The 16,869-nt window shown below is 46.3% G+C and overlaps 1 protein-coding gene across 5 annotated transcripts in view; it reads left to right on the top strand.

Moving 5' to 3' along the window:
* THADA (THADA armadillo repeat containing) overlaps positions 1-16,869 on the top strand; it is a 1,252,206-nt gene that overhangs the window by 614,544 nt on the left and 620,793 nt on the right. For all 5 annotated transcript variants that reach the window (XM_063918333.1, XM_063918332.1, XM_063918334.1 and 2 more), the window contains exon 27: positions 4,668-4,757. In XM_063918333.1, coding sequence (XP_063774403.1) covers positions 4,668-4,757 — 90 coding nt within the window. The remainder of the gene's footprint in view (positions 1-4,667; positions 4,758-16,869) is intronic.

The raw sequence follows: 16,869 nt of genomic DNA, 5'->3' as shown, positions 1-16,869 counted from the left end.
ACAGATCCCTGAAATATTACCATGTGACATTCCAGGGATTTCCATACAGGGTCTAGAGAGGCCATAATATGAGGTGCCTGATTTAGTGCTCTCATAAAGGCACTGCAGAGTGGGCCGCCATTAGCTTTGATATTCTCTTCATACGTGAAAGCTTGTGCACACATGTATACTTTATAATTAACATTTACCTATATAGCGCCAGCATATTCCATTGCACTTTAATATTGGGGAACAAAACAGTAAAGGGCAGTACACACTAGAGAGATGTGTGCTGAGTGATCTGTCACACATCTCTCCCCCCGCTCAGCACAGCGCGATGTGTGCTGAGCGAGGGGGGCGCTAATTTCACCCAGCGGGTGAAATGAGCGATGTGCTAGATTGTGCCTGCATGCAGGCCAATCTAGCCCCGGCGATAGCGATGCGTGGGGCCGCCCATCGCTATCGCTTGGGGGTATACACATGAGAGATTCATGCTTAAAATCTAAGCAATCTAGTCAGATTGCTTAGATTTTAAGAACGTATCTCTCCGTGTGTACCCCCCTTAATATAACAAGACTGAGGAAAATTGCTAGTGAGTCACAGTAACCAATTGGATTTTGTAATTTTGTCTGTATTGCCGTGAATGTGAAAGCAGGACTCTAATTGGCTGCTATTACATGCATCACTTTTTTTATTTTGTACTGTTCCTCAATTTCAATTATGATCTGAGGAAAAATTACTTCACAGAAAGCGTAGTGGACAAGTGGAATAGCTAAGACAGTAGAGCAATTTAAAAATGCATGGGATAGACATAAGGATATCCTTACAAAGAAATAAGGGTCAAATAAGGTTTGAGGTAAAAATATGGTAAAATAGGGGCAGACTAGATGGGCCAAGTGGTTCTTATCTGCCATCACATTCTATGTTTCTATGTAACAGAAAAAGTGGAAAGGAGTGGCAATGGTGTAGATCTGAAGAGGCGAGATACCAGGCTGGCAGAAGGACGCACACCATACTTGCCTACTTTGAATGTCTGTTCTCTGGGAGAAGCACGGAGAGGAGATGCTGCAGGAGACTTTGGGGGCCGGGGGCTGTGACATCATAAAGCCCCGCCCCCACACCGTAAAACACCACGATTCGCAGGACCGCAGGAAGGGGGCGGGGTTAAATTACGCAATTTGCTTCATTTTAACCCCACGAATATAGGAGATTATCTCTACATCCTGCCCGCATCACTAGGGTGCGAGCAGGACGTTGGAGACCTGCCTACTCTTCCGGGATGGCGGGGGGCTACCCCAAAAAACGGGAGCCTCCCGCAGCTTCCAGGAGAGTAGGCAGTATGACTCATACTCACACACCAGTGGGCCTGCACCTTTCTTACCATAAATAACTAAATTCACAAGAATCAGATTTAACCTTGTGGACCGCATGTAGCAGATAGTGATGCAACCTGCGGCTTCCAGTATAGCGATGATGCACAGCTCTCCTACATTACTATCTTCATGATAAGCTTATGCACATGTAAAATATTATCTTATTTATAAATAAACCCAAGATATCTCCCCAGACTGTTCTCTCTAAATGTCTTTACACACAAGCGTTCCAGAGAGCCGTCAGTTAATCTGCTTACCGGAGAGTTGTGTGTTATAAAGACGTAGGCTACGTGCCAGTGTTTGCGTCTGAAAGTTATCGTCTTTGTTTCTTCCTGTGTGAGTCACTTTGATTTTTATCTCTTATGAGTTCTTTGTAGTTTTATGATTGTTGCCTTCTCATATCTTACTGTGGGTTAATCATTCCAGGCGATCTGCTCGTACGGTTTTCTGATACTGTGCCAGATACCAATGAATTTTCAGCTGAAGAAATTACATATTTGTTGTTGTGTTTAATTAGACGAGATGCTGTGCAGAACATTATTTTCATCACATTTCACATAACATACAAGTAATCTATTCCATGAAGCGGTTGTGTATGTTCAGTTAGAACAGTACAGTCTTAGTTTGTGCAGACATTTCCTGAGCTGGAATCCATTTTATAGTGGTATGCGGTTATTATGTACGGTATCCATTATAGGTCATACTGCGGGTGATAACATTCTCAGCGGTGTGTGGCAGAAGTTCTCAGCGATGTGTGGCAATTTTCTATGCAGTGGAAAAATCAGCAAAGATACATTATCGCAAAGGGCCTTCAGGACCGTCCTGGAGACATTCTGCCGCAGATTGCCTCCAGGACAGTCCTAAAGGCCCTTTGTGACATTGTATCTTCTGCTGCATAGAAAATCAGTGGGTGGTACAGGTTTCCGCTTGGAGACATGTAGACCTTGGCCGTAGCCTTATTTAATCTCCAAATAGTAAAAGGTGTTAAATCAGACTTCCATGGCTGGCCGCAAATACAGCTGCTTTGCGTCTGACTCAGAATCAGCTCCAATGTACGCCACTACAGTAGCTATCACAATGATGACTGGAGAGCACAGTGCCAAGCATTTTATTGCCCCCCCCCCACCACCCCTCCCCCAGTATGTACATCATCCAATGAACCTGGGTTTACAGGTTTGTGTATTCTTTTATTACATACAGTACATGATATGGTTTAATATCAGAGAGAATTGAGCTAGAGCTATGCTCTCTAATATGCACTGTACTTACTGAATGTGGTCATGCAGGTCTAATGCAGTAAAGACAGTTAAATGACATAAAATGACATAAATGTCTACATATTGTACCACAAGGACCTGCGATTGCTCTCACTTTATGCAACAAGAAAGCACTGCGCCAGTTTCTGGTCAGTGTAAATGTTCTGTTCCCATGTGAGGTAACCACCCTAATCATACAGACTGTCAGAGCTGTACAGTTACTTTACTAGTTTTCATCAACACTGCTCTCCACCGGGAGAACTAATCTATAATTTTATTTTTAAAGACTTTATATATGTATTTAAGGTCATTCCCCCTCAAATTAAAGTGTAAGGAAGGAAGGGGTCTAGTTTTAAATACTGTAACTGAGAAAATAAAATGATATGTCTGCATAAGTGTCTAAATGATGCTAAATTGCAGCAGCATAAAGTACATGTATTATTCGCTGCTCACATGGGATCTTCGTGGGAAAAATGACCCGTTCATACTATCATTAAAATATTATGTACATAGTGGTATTTTTAATGATGATAGAAACCATTTTCCTCTGAACGGTCCCATGTGGGAATAGAATACTGTAGATGTAACTATGCTTCATGTGTACAATTAGAAGAAGATGAACCACTGCTGCTGACAAGGCAGTTTCTGCATATGGTGCAGTGTTTATACAAGAAGTGTTTGGTCAGGCACCGCAATCAAATGCTGAGCAGCGTAATCCATATGTATGGTACCCATGAGGGATATTTTTTTCCCCCAGTAAGGCTCTTTTAACCCTTAGAGGGTTTTCCCTTTTCTGAAGTCATAATATCCCCTACCTTACCAATAACAGTACAGTAGGGGTTTATTCACCATTATTAGGATTGGGAGGGTGTTTTGTAAACTTCTTAAATAGAATAGACTGATTTCCATGTCCCAGTCACCTGTATGCATGGGAGACAATGTTATATGGACTGAACTAGTATTTATTAGAATGCTGCTCATTAATCTCAAGGCACAGTATTGAGACACGAGGCACAGAGTAAAAGAATGTGTTCCATTTATACTGTACCTGTTGCATACTTGTGAGAGAGACAACAGTTTAGTTTATCAGGGGAGTCAACCAGTTAATTATCTAGGGGCCAGCAACTTTACTGACGTGTAAAGTACCGTGTGATGTCACTGGTCTCTAATAAATGCAGACAGGCTTGGACTGGCCCACAGGGGTACAGGGGAAACCACCGTTGGGCCCTACTGCCTGGGGGCCCACTTTCTGCTCTAAGGGTCAGGTTCCAGACTGTGCACTTGAATTATACATTATACATATGTTACCTTATACTGGACTATGGTGTATTTTCTACAGTGCATTGCTGTTATTAATCTGGCACATTATCATGCATGCTGCAGCTGAATTTACTGTATATATTTATGAAGGGCCCAGATATTGCACTCTCTAATGGTTAGTCAAACCAATGAGGTGGCAGGCCACACCCCCTCTGCAGACTGGCCACACCCCTAACATGGGCCCCTACCACTGCATCCCCCCGTTGGGCCCTACATGCCCCAGTCCGACACTGAATGCAGAGGTTCCTTGCAGATTAACAGGCTACACTTTTCTGTACAGTCATAAAATGTTGCACTTGCATCATATCTCAGTGCTGGTCCCTTATTGATAGGCTGCGTTGTAATTGATATATTGCAGGTAGGCATAACACGGATATGATGAAATGATGTTTGTTTCCGTCACGACGGGTTGGGTACGGGTGACTGGCAGTAAACATACCGATGCTAGGATCCCGGCCGACAGAATGCGGACAGGGGGGAGAGTGCAACAAAGCGGCCTCACTGCGGGCTCGTGGACACCCACGAGTGGGAATAGTCCTGTGCCCCCTGCCGGCATTCTGGCGGCCGGGATCCCGGCGTCCGTATGCTGACCGCCAGGATCATAACTACATCCCATCATGACGACAGCAGTGTCAGGCAATAATAAGGATTTTGTAGATTTGAAGTATCCTAATTGACAGTCTAGGTGTATTGTCATAATCTATTGTAATTATTGTTTTGCAATTTGTTTCCCTAACAGGATGACCGGGAGAGAATTCTTCTCAAGATTCCCCACACTCTACCCCTTTTTCCTAGAACAGTTGGAAGCCTTTGCTAAGACAGTTGACAGGTATGGAAAATGGTCTTTCTCATATTTTTTCCTCTTATCTTTCTCTTTTATTTATTTTGTACTAAGGGAATTTTTAGTTAATTGTGATTATGTTTCTATTGGCTGCTCTAATTGTGAAGTTACTGTGGAACACTGATACAACAGAAGCAGAGAGGACCTGTTTGTGTACATAGAGGCTGATTCTGATTTGGGAGCAAAGCAAAAACAAAGAAGAGCAGAAAGATTTACTGTAGAAGTGGAGTGTGATACCCCTTTTCCACTAGCTCTAAAAACATGGGGGGCGCGCATTTATTTACCCGTGTTTTTTTCTAGTGGAAACGCCCCCCCCCCTTGCAAATTCCCAGATCAAGTGATCCAGGAATCCTACCCGGGTAGCTTGCCGGGTTGAACACGTGTTCAACCCGGTAAGCTGTGTACTATAAACTGAAGCGACACGGCTCCCGTTCACAGTGTATGGAAGGGCGGCGCTGGGAGATCATGTGATCTCCCAGCGCCGCCCCTGCTGCGTCAGCAGCAGCGTCACCAACCCGGCAATATGCCGGGTTGTTGAGCTAGTGTAGAAGGGGGCTCTAGCACGGGTCGCAGGTGTGTCAGGCTCCCGGCTGCGACCCGTGCTACAAGTGGAAAAGGGGTATAAGACTAAAGTGGTCCAGCATTTGTGGCCTACAGTGTACATGCAGAAGCAGCCAGTATTTATTGTGGGTATGGATCACTGGGTCGACCCTAATTAGGTCAACCACTAATGGTAGACATGGCAAAGGTCTACATGGGCATCATGCCAACGTGTGAAAGTTCGACATGTACAAAAGGTTGACTCGGATTATGTTATTTTCTCTGACGTCCTAAGTGGATGCTGGGGACTCCGTCAGGACCATGGGGATTAGCGGCTCCGCAGGAGACAGGGCACAAAACTAAAGCTTTAGGATCAGGTGGTGTGTACTGGCTCCTCCCCCCATGACCCTCCTCCAAGCCTCAGTTAGGTTTTTGTGCCCGTCCGAGCAGGGTGCAATCTAGGTGGCTCTCTTAAGGAGCTGCTTAGAAAAAGTTTTTAGGTTTATTATTTTCAGTGAGTCCTGCTGGCAACAGGCTCACTGCATCGAGGGACTTAGGGGAGAGAAGTTCAACTCACCTGCGTGCAGGATGGATTGGCTTCTTAGGCTACTGGACACCATTAGCTCCAGAGGGAGTCGGAACACAGGTCTCACCCTGGGGTTCGTCCCGGAGCCGCGCCGCCGACCCCCCTTGCAGATGCTGAAGATTGAAGGTCCAGAAACCGGCGGCAGAAGGCTCTTCAGTCTTCTTGAAGGTAGCGCACAGCACTGCAGCTGTGCGCCATTGTTTGTCACACACTTCTCACCAACGGTCACGGAGGGTGCAGGGCGCTGCTGGGGGCGCCCTGGGCAGCAATGTAAATACCTTTTATGGCTAAAAAATACATCACATATAGCCCTTGAGGCTATATGGATGTATTTAACCCCTGCCAGATATTACAAACTACGGGAGAAAAGCCCGCCGGAATAGGGGGCGGGGCTTATTCTCCTCAGCACACAGCGCCATTTTCCTGCTCAGCTCCGCTGTGAGGAAGGCTCCCAGGACTCTCCCCTGCACTGCACTACAGAAACAGGGTAAAACAGAGAGGGGGGGCACTTTTTATGGCAATATTTTATATATTTAAGCTGCTATAAGGATACAACACTTATATAAGGTTGTTCCCATATATATTATAGCGCTTGGGTGTGTGCTGGCAAACTCTCCCTCTGTCTCCCCAAAGGGCTAGTGGGGTCCTGTCTTCGATAAGAGCATTCCCTGTGTGTCTGCTGTGTGTCGGTACGTGTGTGTCAACATGTATGAGGACGATGTTGGTGTGGAGGCAGAGCAATTGCCGGTAATGGTGATGTCACCCCCCAGGGAGTCGACACCGAAATGGATGGCTTTGTTTATGGACTTACGTGATAATGTCAGCACATTACAAAAATCAGTTGACGACATGAGACGGCCGGAAAACCAGTTGGTACCTGCCCAGGCGTCTCAGACACCGTCAGGGGCTGTAAAACGCCCTTTACCTCAGTCGGTCGACACAGACCCAGACACGGACACTGAATCTAGTGTCGACGGTGAAGAAACAAACGTATTTTCAAGTAGAGCCACACGTTATATGATCACGGCAATGAAGGAGGCTTTGCATATCTCTGATACTGCAAGTACCACAAAAAGGGGTATTATGTGGGGGGTGAAAAAACTACCTGTAGTTTTTCCTGAATCAGAGGAATTGAATGATGTATGTGATAGAAAAGTGCTAATTTCAAAAAAGTTATTGGCATTATACCCTTTCCCGCCAGAGGTTAGGGCGCGCTGGGAAACACCCCCTAGGGTGGATAAGGCGCTCACACGCTTATCAAAACAAGTGGTGTTACCGTCTCCTGATACGGCCGCCCTCAAGGATCCAGCTGATAGGAGGCTGGAAACTACCCTAAAGAGTATATACACACATACTGGTGTTATACTGCGACCAGCCATCGCCTCAGCCTGGATGTGCAGTGCTGGGGTGGTCTGGTCGGATTCCCTGACTGAAAATATTGATACCCTGGATAGGGACAGTATTTTATTGACTATAGAGCAATTAAAGGATGCTTTTCTTTATATGCGAGATGCTCAGAGGGATATTTGCACTCTGGCATCGAGAGTAAGTGCGATGTCCATATCTGCCAGAAGAAGTTTATGGACGCGACAGTGGTCAGGTGATGCGGATTCCAAACGACATATGGAAGTATTGCCGTATAAAGGGGAAGAATTATTTGGCGTAGGTCTATTGGATCTGGTGGCCACGGCAACTGCTGGAAAATCCACCTTTTTACCTCAGACCCCCTCCCAACAGAAAAAGACACCGTCTTTTCAGCCGCAGTCCTTTCGGTCCTATAAGAACAAGAGGGCAAAAGGACAGTCATATCTGCCCCGGGGCAGAGGAAGGGGTAAGAGAGGGCAGCAAGCAGCCCCTGCCCAGGAACAGAAGCCCTCCCAGGGTTCTGCAAAGCCCTCAGCATGACGCTGGGGCTGTACAAGCGGACTCAGGAGCGGTGGGGGGTCGACTCAGGAATTTCAGCGCACAGTGGGCTTGCTCACAGGTGGACCCTTGGATCCTGCAGGTAGTATCTCAGGGTTACAGGTTGGAATTCGAGAAGTCTCCCCCTCGCCGGTTCCTAAAGTCTGCTTTGCCAACGTCTCCCTCAGACAGGGCGACGGTATTGGAAGCCATTCACAAGCTGTTTTCTCAGCAGGTGATAGTCAAGGTACCCCTCCTACAACAGGGAAAGGGGTATTACTCCACGCTATTTGTGGTACCGAAGCCGGACGGCTCGGTAAGACCTATTCTAAATCTGAAATCTTTGAACCTGTACATACAAAAATTCAAGTTCAAGATGGAATCACTCAGAGCAGTGATAGCGAATCTGGAAGAAGGGGACTTTATGGTGTCCCTGGACATAAAGGATGCTTACCTGCATGTCCCAATTTGCCCTTCACATCAAGGGTACCTCAGGTTCGTGGTGCAAAACTGTCATTATCAGTTTCAGACGCTGCCGTTTGGATTGTCCACGGCACCTCGGGTCTTTACCAAGGTAATGGCCGAAATGATGATTCTTCTGCGAAGAAGAGGCGTATTAATTATCCCTTACTTGGACGATCTCCTGATAAGGGCAAGGTCCAGAGAACAGCTGGAGGACGGAGTAGCACTAACCCAAGTAGTGCTGCAACAACACGGGTGGATTCTGAATTTTCCAAAATCTCAGTTGACCCCGACAACACGTCTGCTGTTCCTGGGAATGATTCTGGACACGGTTCAGAAAAAGGTGTTTCTTCCGGAGGAGAAAGCCAAGGAGTTACCCGAACTTGTCAGGAACCTCCTAAAACCAGGAAAAGTGTCTGTGCATCAATGCACAAGAGTCCTGGGAAAGATGGTGGCTTCTTACGAAGCAATTCCATTCGGCAGATTCCACGCACGAACTTTTCAGTGGGATCTGCTGGACAAATGGTCCGGATCGCATCTGCAGATGCATCAGCGGATAACCTTATCGCCACGGACAAGGGTGTCTCTTCTGTGGTGGTTGCAGAGTGCTCATCTGTTAGAGGGCCGCAGATTCGGCATACAGGACTGGGTCCTGGTGACCACGGATGCCAGTCTGAGAGGCTGGGGAGCGGTCACACAGGGAAGAAACTTCCAGGGAGTATGGTCAAGCCTGGAGATGTCTCTTCATATAAATATACTGGAGCTAAGAGCAATTTACAATGCTCTAAGCCTGGCAAAACCCCTGCTTCAGGGTCAGCCGGTGTTGATCCAGTCGGACAACATCACGGCAGTCGCCCACGTAAACAGACAGGGCGGCACAAGAAGCAGGAGAGCAATGGCAGAAGCTGCAAGGATCCTTCGCTGGGCGGAAGATCATGTGATAGCACTGTCAGCAGTGTTCATTCCGGGAGTAGACAACTGGGAAGCAGACTTCCTCAGCAGACACGATCTACACCCGGGAGAGTGGGGACTTCATCCAGAAGTCTTCCACATGATTGTGAACCGTTGGGAAAAACCAAAGGTGGATATGATGGCGTCTCGCCTCAACAAAAAACTGGACAGGTATTGCGCCAGGTCAAGAGACCCTCAGGCAATAGCTGTGGATGCTCTGGTAACACCGTGGGTGTACCAGTCAGTGTATGTGTTTCCTCCTCTGCCTCTCATACCCAAAGTACTGAGAATTATACGGCAAAGGGGAGTAAGAACGATACTCGTGGCTCCGGATTGGCCAAGAAGAACTTGGTACCCGGAACTTCAGGAGATGCTCACGGAAAATCCGTGGCCTCTACCTCTAAGACGGGTCCTGATTCAGCAGGGACCGTGTCTATTCCAAGACTTACCGCGGCTGCGTTTGACGGCATGGCGGTTGAACGCCGAATTCTAAAGGAAAAAGGCATTCCAGAAGAGGTCATTCCTACACTGGTTAAAGCCAGGAAGGAGGTGACTGCACAACATTATCACCGCATTTGGAGAAAATATGTTGCGTGGTGTGAGGCCAGGAAGGCCCCCACGGAGGAATTTCAACTGGGTCGATTCCTACATTTCCTGCAAACAGGATTGTCTATGGGACTCAAATTGGGGTCCATTAAGGTTCAAATTTCGGCCCTGTCGATTTTCTTCCAGAAAGAATTGGCTTCAGTTCCTGAAGTCCAGACTTTTGTAAAAGGAGTACTACATATACAGCCCCCGGTTGTGCCCCCAGTGGCTCCATGGGACCTGAATGTAGTTTTGGATTTTCTCAAATCCCATTGGTTTGAGCCACTCAAATCGGTGGATTTGAAATATCTTACATGGAAAGTAACCATGCTACTGGCCCTGGCTTCAGCCAGGAGAGTATCAGAATTGGCGGCTTTATCGTATAAGAGCCCATATCTGATTTTCCATTCGGACAGGGCAGAACTGCGGACGCGTCCTCAGTTTCTGCCTAAGGTGGTGTCAGCGTTTCACCTGAACCAGCCTATTGTGGTGCCTGCGGCTACTAGCGATTTGGAAGATTCCAAGTTGCTGGACGTTGTCAGGGCATTGAAAATATACATTTCAAGGACGGCTGGAGTCAGAAAATCTGACTCGCTGTTTATACTGTATGCACCCAACAAGCTGGGTGCTCCTGCTTCTAAGCAGACGATTGCTCGTTGGATTTGTAGCACAATTCAACTTGCACATTCTGTGGCAGGCCTGCCACAGCCTAAATCTGTCAAGGCCCATTCCACAAGGAAGGTGGGCTCATCCTGGGCGGCTGCCCGAGGGGTCTCGGCATTACAACTCTGCCGAGCAGCTACGTGGTCGGGGGAGAACACGTTTGTAAAATTCTACAAATTTGATACCCTGGCTAAAGAGGACCTGGAGTTCTCTCATTCGGTGCTGCAGAGTCATCCGCACTCTCCCGCCCGTTTGGGAGCTTTGGTATAATCCCCATGGTCCTGACGGAGTCCCCAGCATCCACTTAGGACGTCAGAGAAAATAAGATTTTACTTACCGATAAATCTATTTCTCGTAGTCCGTAGTGGATGCTGGGCGCCCATCCCAAGTGCGGATTGTCTGCAATACTTGTACATAGTTATTGTTACAAAAAAATCGGGTTGTTATTTGTTGTGAGCCGTCTGTTCAGAGGCTCCTACGTTTGTCATACTGTTAACTGGGTTTAGATCACAAGTTATACGGTGTGATTGGTGTGGCTGGTATGAGTCTTACCCGGGATTCAATATCCTTCCTTATTGTGTACGCTCGTCCGGGCACAGTATCCTAACTGAGGCTTGGAGGAGGGTCATGGGGGGAGGAGCCAGTACACACCACCTGATCCTAAAGCTTTAGTTTTGTGCCCTGTCTCCTGCGGAGCCGCTAATCCCCATGGTCCTGACGGAGTCCCCAGCATCCACTACGGACTACGAGAAATAGATTTATCGGTAAGTAAAATCTTATTTTTTTGTGTGTCGTTACCTTTGTAAGAGCACAGGGAACCCCAGTTAGTGTACCGCGTCCCAAGGTGCCTCGCTCCACTACCACTGCACTCGGAACAGGTTACTATGCCCAGTTGTTGTCCACCTGGATAGTAAAGTATGAAAAAGGTTGAAACAATGACCCCCCCCCCCCCCCCCCCCAATAAAAAACAACAACTGGATACCGTTTACTGTACCCTGCTTGCATATAAAAATAAATGTACAGTTTTTGCACCCCTTGCACCACAGCATGGTTTGTCCAACTGGAAGTTACTTGCATTTTACTATATGAAAAGCATACTTTATTTTAAAAATGTATAATTTAGCACTAAAGCAATGCTGCTTGTGCATTTTAAAGCAAGGAATACCAAATGTAGCAACTGTAATCTAGATACGGCCTAATGCTACTACATATTGGCTGGTTAGACAGTACCAGATTATTCCAAAAGTATCAGTCCTGGTTTTTTTAATATACGGCAGGCCAGTATCAGTGGGGGGAATTCAATTGTGGGTGAATTGCAGTTGCTACAGCGTTTAAACACCGGTAAGGGCAGTGTGATTCACACCCTTCACTAGGCCCGATTCGCACCCTTTTCTCTTAAAAAATGCTCTCTAGCCAATGGAGCAAGATCCCGGCGCTGTAAAGTGCAGGGGGTGTCATGCTAATTCGGCCGGGTATATAGCTATGATGGTAGAAAGGGCAATTTAATGTATAGTGAGGATAACAGCCACTGTATTAAAGCCAAAATTATATGGGGTACAAGGGGAGATGACAGTCCGGGAGGCAGACAGCATGATAGGCAATTCCAAGATGGCTGCCAGGCTCATTGAGCAGGAGGTGATGCTGAGCAGTCCCAGCTGGCTGGTGATGTCCCGCAGCTGGCAGTGCTTCTGGTTGGAAGCTGACCTCAAGCTGCAGTAACAGCAACTTTAAGGAGATAAGTTGCTTGGCAAGAGGGAAGCTGCCAGACCACGAGGTAGTGAGAGAGGATAATAGGACATCTCAGCAAAGAAATGGAGTGGGCTAGATAGTAGCACAATGGACACCTCCAACTATAGCACTGTGAGAAACTGTTTACTCTTTTTGTGGTCCTGCTTTGTCTCATGGATAGAAATATGCAGGAGAGCAATTTCAGAGAGTGCCTGTGCTTTTATACGTATCTATGACACCTCTACAGGTGTTATTGCGGTCTCCGAACTGAGGTGAGGTTCCATGGGCAAAAGATGGACGTTAGATCAGGACATTTTGCCATAGACACTGATTTTTTCAGACTCCCCTTCGGAGATACTGGAGAAGGGATCGTAGTGACAACTGTGGGGTGGAGTCTCTTCATCGTGGTCTCAAATTTGTTCAAGCCCCACCCAAATCACTGTAGACTTTCACAGAAATTCCGGTAGAGTTAATAAGTATATATCATGCTTTATTCATTAATTGTGAGAGGAAATGTGTGAAATAAATAGATGCCCATTTCCATTTAAGTTTTGCCAGGGTCTTAAAGAAACCTCCCTATCTTATTAACCCACCAAAAAAACACTAACCCCAAATATTGCAGTTACAAACAAGGGTATTGCTTCTATTAGAAGTAGACAATGAGCGACTGTAAATATTAGTTGTCACAGCACCACGTCCCGGCCTGCACTCCGTTACGCCAGCCGGATGCAAGTATGCAGTTGTGATATGGGTTTTACTCAAGCTGCCACTGCAAAGTGTATCGGAATAACACTCTTGCGTTCGCCAGACAACTTGCACACACTTGCAAAATCCACAGTTATTACACACATGTAGCATGGGCTCTCCAGGCACATGAATTTATAGATCACAGAGATAATACTGATAGTTGTTTAGGATTTATTGAGAAAATAACTCTCAGGGTTATATAGATATACAATTATGAGACGCACAGATTAACTTCAAGTAACTAAAAATAAATGAAAAGTCAGAAAACTTAATCTTACTGTGAGATTTGTGTGATCTGAGTGAAGGAGACCATGTGAAGCAGAAGATAGGAGCACTCCTAGCACAAAGCTACTCCCTTGAAGAGTGAACACTGGATTTGGTTAAAACAGGCAGCTCATAACTCATGACACCCCCCCACCCCCCACCCTTGAGGATTTTAACCCTTCCAAAACCAGAATTAATTGTTTGTATTTAGGTATCTGAGGGGTTTCCCTGCAAGATCAGCAGGGACATTTAATTAGTTGCTTCATTCTGTTTGAAGCCTAAGATCTGAGATATACCTATTGGTCAGGAGTGCCCATGATGGGATCCGGTCAGGATCCCGGCAGTCGAAATACCGATGCCACAATTTTGACACTACTCGGAATGCAGACACCGGCATTCTCAATAGGATCACAAGTCCAGTGCCGAAATCCAAACCGCCGGGATACCAAACGATCGTGTGCCGACCCGCCTGACAGGTAAGCCGCGGGGAAGGGGGAGGGAGAGGTTAGTTTCAGGCTGCAGGGGGAAGGTTAAGCTGCGGGGAGGGGTGGGGGTTAGGTTTAGGCTGCAGGGAGGGGGGTCAGGTTTAGGCACCACCGGGGAGGGATAGGTTTAGGCTGGGGGAAAGTTAGATTTAGGCTTCTAGAAGGGAAGGTTAGGGGGCCATTGGGGGATTCCCTGTCTGGAATCTCAACATCTAGATGTTGCGAGCAGTATTTTGACTGCCGGCTTCCTGAACTCCGGCATATCAATTCCAACCAACCCATGTTATATATGTCCAGCCTACCCCTAGCAAGAAATCCCTTATCAGCACTCCCCTGCCCCCCCCCCCCCCCCCCCCGCCCCCTTCCTCCCTTTGTGTTTAGAAGAGCTTGTCCTGTCCTTTGAATGGGGATTTGTGAGGAGGAGAGTGTTAATTACACATACCCCCTGCTGTGAAGAGCACATACTGTATACATTTCCTTAGACCAAATGGCTGGTGGCTTGTGACCCTAGCTAGTTTATTACACACTGGCATACAGTTTTAAAAATTAAATTTGCATACAGATAATTCATTGAAATATACATTTTGGGAGCACTGGACCCAAAGGACCATGAGCACCATTTACCCAGGGCACACAGAATGCATAGAGTTATGACACGTGACTTTGCGAAATTGACGTAACCCATGGCAACGCCACATTGTTATTTTCATTCATACGTATATTACCACCATTTTATGCATTTCCAGATAATTTTTAATCATTCATATCTGTTGCTTGCCCTATTGAGTTTACAGCCTCAGTTCTAGACTATACAAACACACATTCTGTATGGTTCTATATTTTTCAGAATGCAGTTAAACTACCAGTAGGTTTTTTTGTGCTGTGTGATTGAAACTGTAGCACCAAGTGGAAGCCCACACAAACATAGAACAACATATAAACTCTACACAGAAAGTCCAGATTGGAACTAAACCCAATGTTCTAGTGCTGTGTGGCAGCATTGCCCCTTGTTACTCTATAAATAGAGAACATAGAAGTATAATGTGAAAACTGAGCTACAGGTAATGTACTGATTATTGCAGTTAACCAGGTGCTCTAAAAAGGTAATGTAAAAAAGATACAGGTGTGTCCTCTTACACGTAGCCTCAGTACGCCATGCAGTGCAATACGCCCAGTGTGACTGAGCCGCTTTGATAAAAGCTCTCTGTCTGGATGTGTTTAAGTAATAGCCTTTATCATGAGGCCCTACTGTAGACAAATCACATGGCCCTATGTGGGCACTGCTATTATGTAGTGTTAGGACTGCTGATATCAGAGAAGCCGTGAAGTAGCTCAGCAGCTAAACATGCGTTTGCAAACGTGTGACCAATTCTCTGAATTTCTATTACCAGGTTCTGGTATGGTTACAGGTAATTTTTAGTGTGCTGGGGGGATACCAGGAGTGGAAAAAGCACCCCCCTCCCCTCTGTCTGCTGTTTGTCTTATTCGCACCGCAGACGCTGCAAAACACCAATCAGTCTGTACCAGAGATGCTGGGCTGCGATTTTAACCGCACAGGAATTAGCTTACATTTGTACAAAGTCGCAGATGAAGCACAACGGAACTTGGCGTGAAAAACATAGCTGTGACCGCTGTGTCGTAGCACTTCCAATACAGTCATTCGCACACAGATGCAAATGTCGCAGTGAATCTGTTTTGTCCCATCGTATCTAAGTCACACATTTCAGCGGAAAGACGCTCGGAGCAGGCAGAATCGCAGGGGACCTGTCATGCCGAGAAGGGCTGTTTTGTGCGACTAGTTCTGCAGCAGTGTATAAGGAGACATCTGTCCCATTCAAGGGTATGTTATGGTGGTTTTTACAGAGTTGTAGAATGCGTACAGATGTCAGCAATTTAATGGCTGTGCTTTTGTAGTAACTGGTCTACAGTAAGCATGAAATGAAGGTGTTTGCAAACCCAATTGTGTGTATTTTTGCACCTGTGGTAAGCATGTTTTTAGCCCTGCTCGTTTAGTCACGATCGTTATGAAAACTATAGTTGTCCACAGGAATTTTTCCAAGTGGTGGTGGTGGTTGTGGGGGTGGCACAGTAAGGAGATTATTAAGCGTGGTACGTTCCCCCAGGAATGTCATGGTGCCGTATTTGCAGAAAAAGGTGTCAGAACGCAGTGGACTGAAATGAATAGGGGGTGGATGTGTACTAGTCCTGTTACAGGTTCACCTACTACATCCACCTGGGGGGTATCTATAGAACATGACCAGCACTGTGCAAGCAGATGGGAGGAAATGTGCAGAACACGATTGCATGTGTGAGCAGGTCAGCATCATTTTGTCTCTGTACATACAGCTCCCTTTTCCAGGGGCCCTATGGGCTGAGCGAGGTTTTCATGGTAACCTGATGAAATACGTTATGAAAATGAAACACATTCTAATACACAGTTTCCAAATCTGCTGTAAGATACAGGATCAGTGTGGTCCAGTCACGGTTCACATGTTTTCTTTTCTTTTTTTATTAAAAATGGGAACAGATGGCACCTTTAGAAAAAAAAAAAAAGCTTCTAAAAATAATATTGTTGTTTTAGTGGTGATGGATGTTGTTATTATTCTTCTATTTTTTTGCAGTATTTATTTTTTTTAATCGCACCAACGTATTTGGCAGCACTGTGTAGCTGGAGACACACAGGGCCTGATTCCGATTTGTACGCAGTGCTGATGTTTATGCAGCTGAGCAATTATTGGAAGACTGATTTCCTCTATACATGAAGCAGTGAAAAGAGTTGAGAAAAGGACCAGTGGAGAAGTTGCCCATGGCAACCAATCAGCTTTGAAGGAAGCCTTTATCAAGTACATTTTATAAAATATAACGCCAAGTACACACTAGCCGATGTGTGTACGCGGTGATATTGGCTACGGCGGGGTGCCGACGTCAGCAAGTGCATACACACTTGCCGATGCCGGCGTGAAGGGAGCGACGACGGGGACCATGCTGCAGCTGCAGCATGGCCATCGTTAACAAAGTCCTCCCTCGCCTGGACTGTTCAGACGAGGGAGGGGGTCGTTAACGATGCGCAGGATCTCGCAGCGTTAACGATATTGAATGTACACACAAGACGAGATAGTAAAAGTTATTGCTCAGAATGGCCCTTCTGAGCGATATCTTTAACTTTCTCGTCTAGTGTGTATGGGGC

Source organism: Pseudophryne corroboree, chromosome 4 (genome assembly GCF_028390025.1).
Source record: "Pseudophryne corroboree isolate aPseCor3 chromosome 4, aPseCor3.hap2, whole genome shotgun sequence".
Taxonomy (NCBI): Eukaryota; Metazoa; Chordata; class Amphibia; order Anura; family Myobatrachidae; genus Pseudophryne; species Pseudophryne corroboree.
This window is presented reverse-complemented; position numbering and strand designations above follow the sequence as displayed.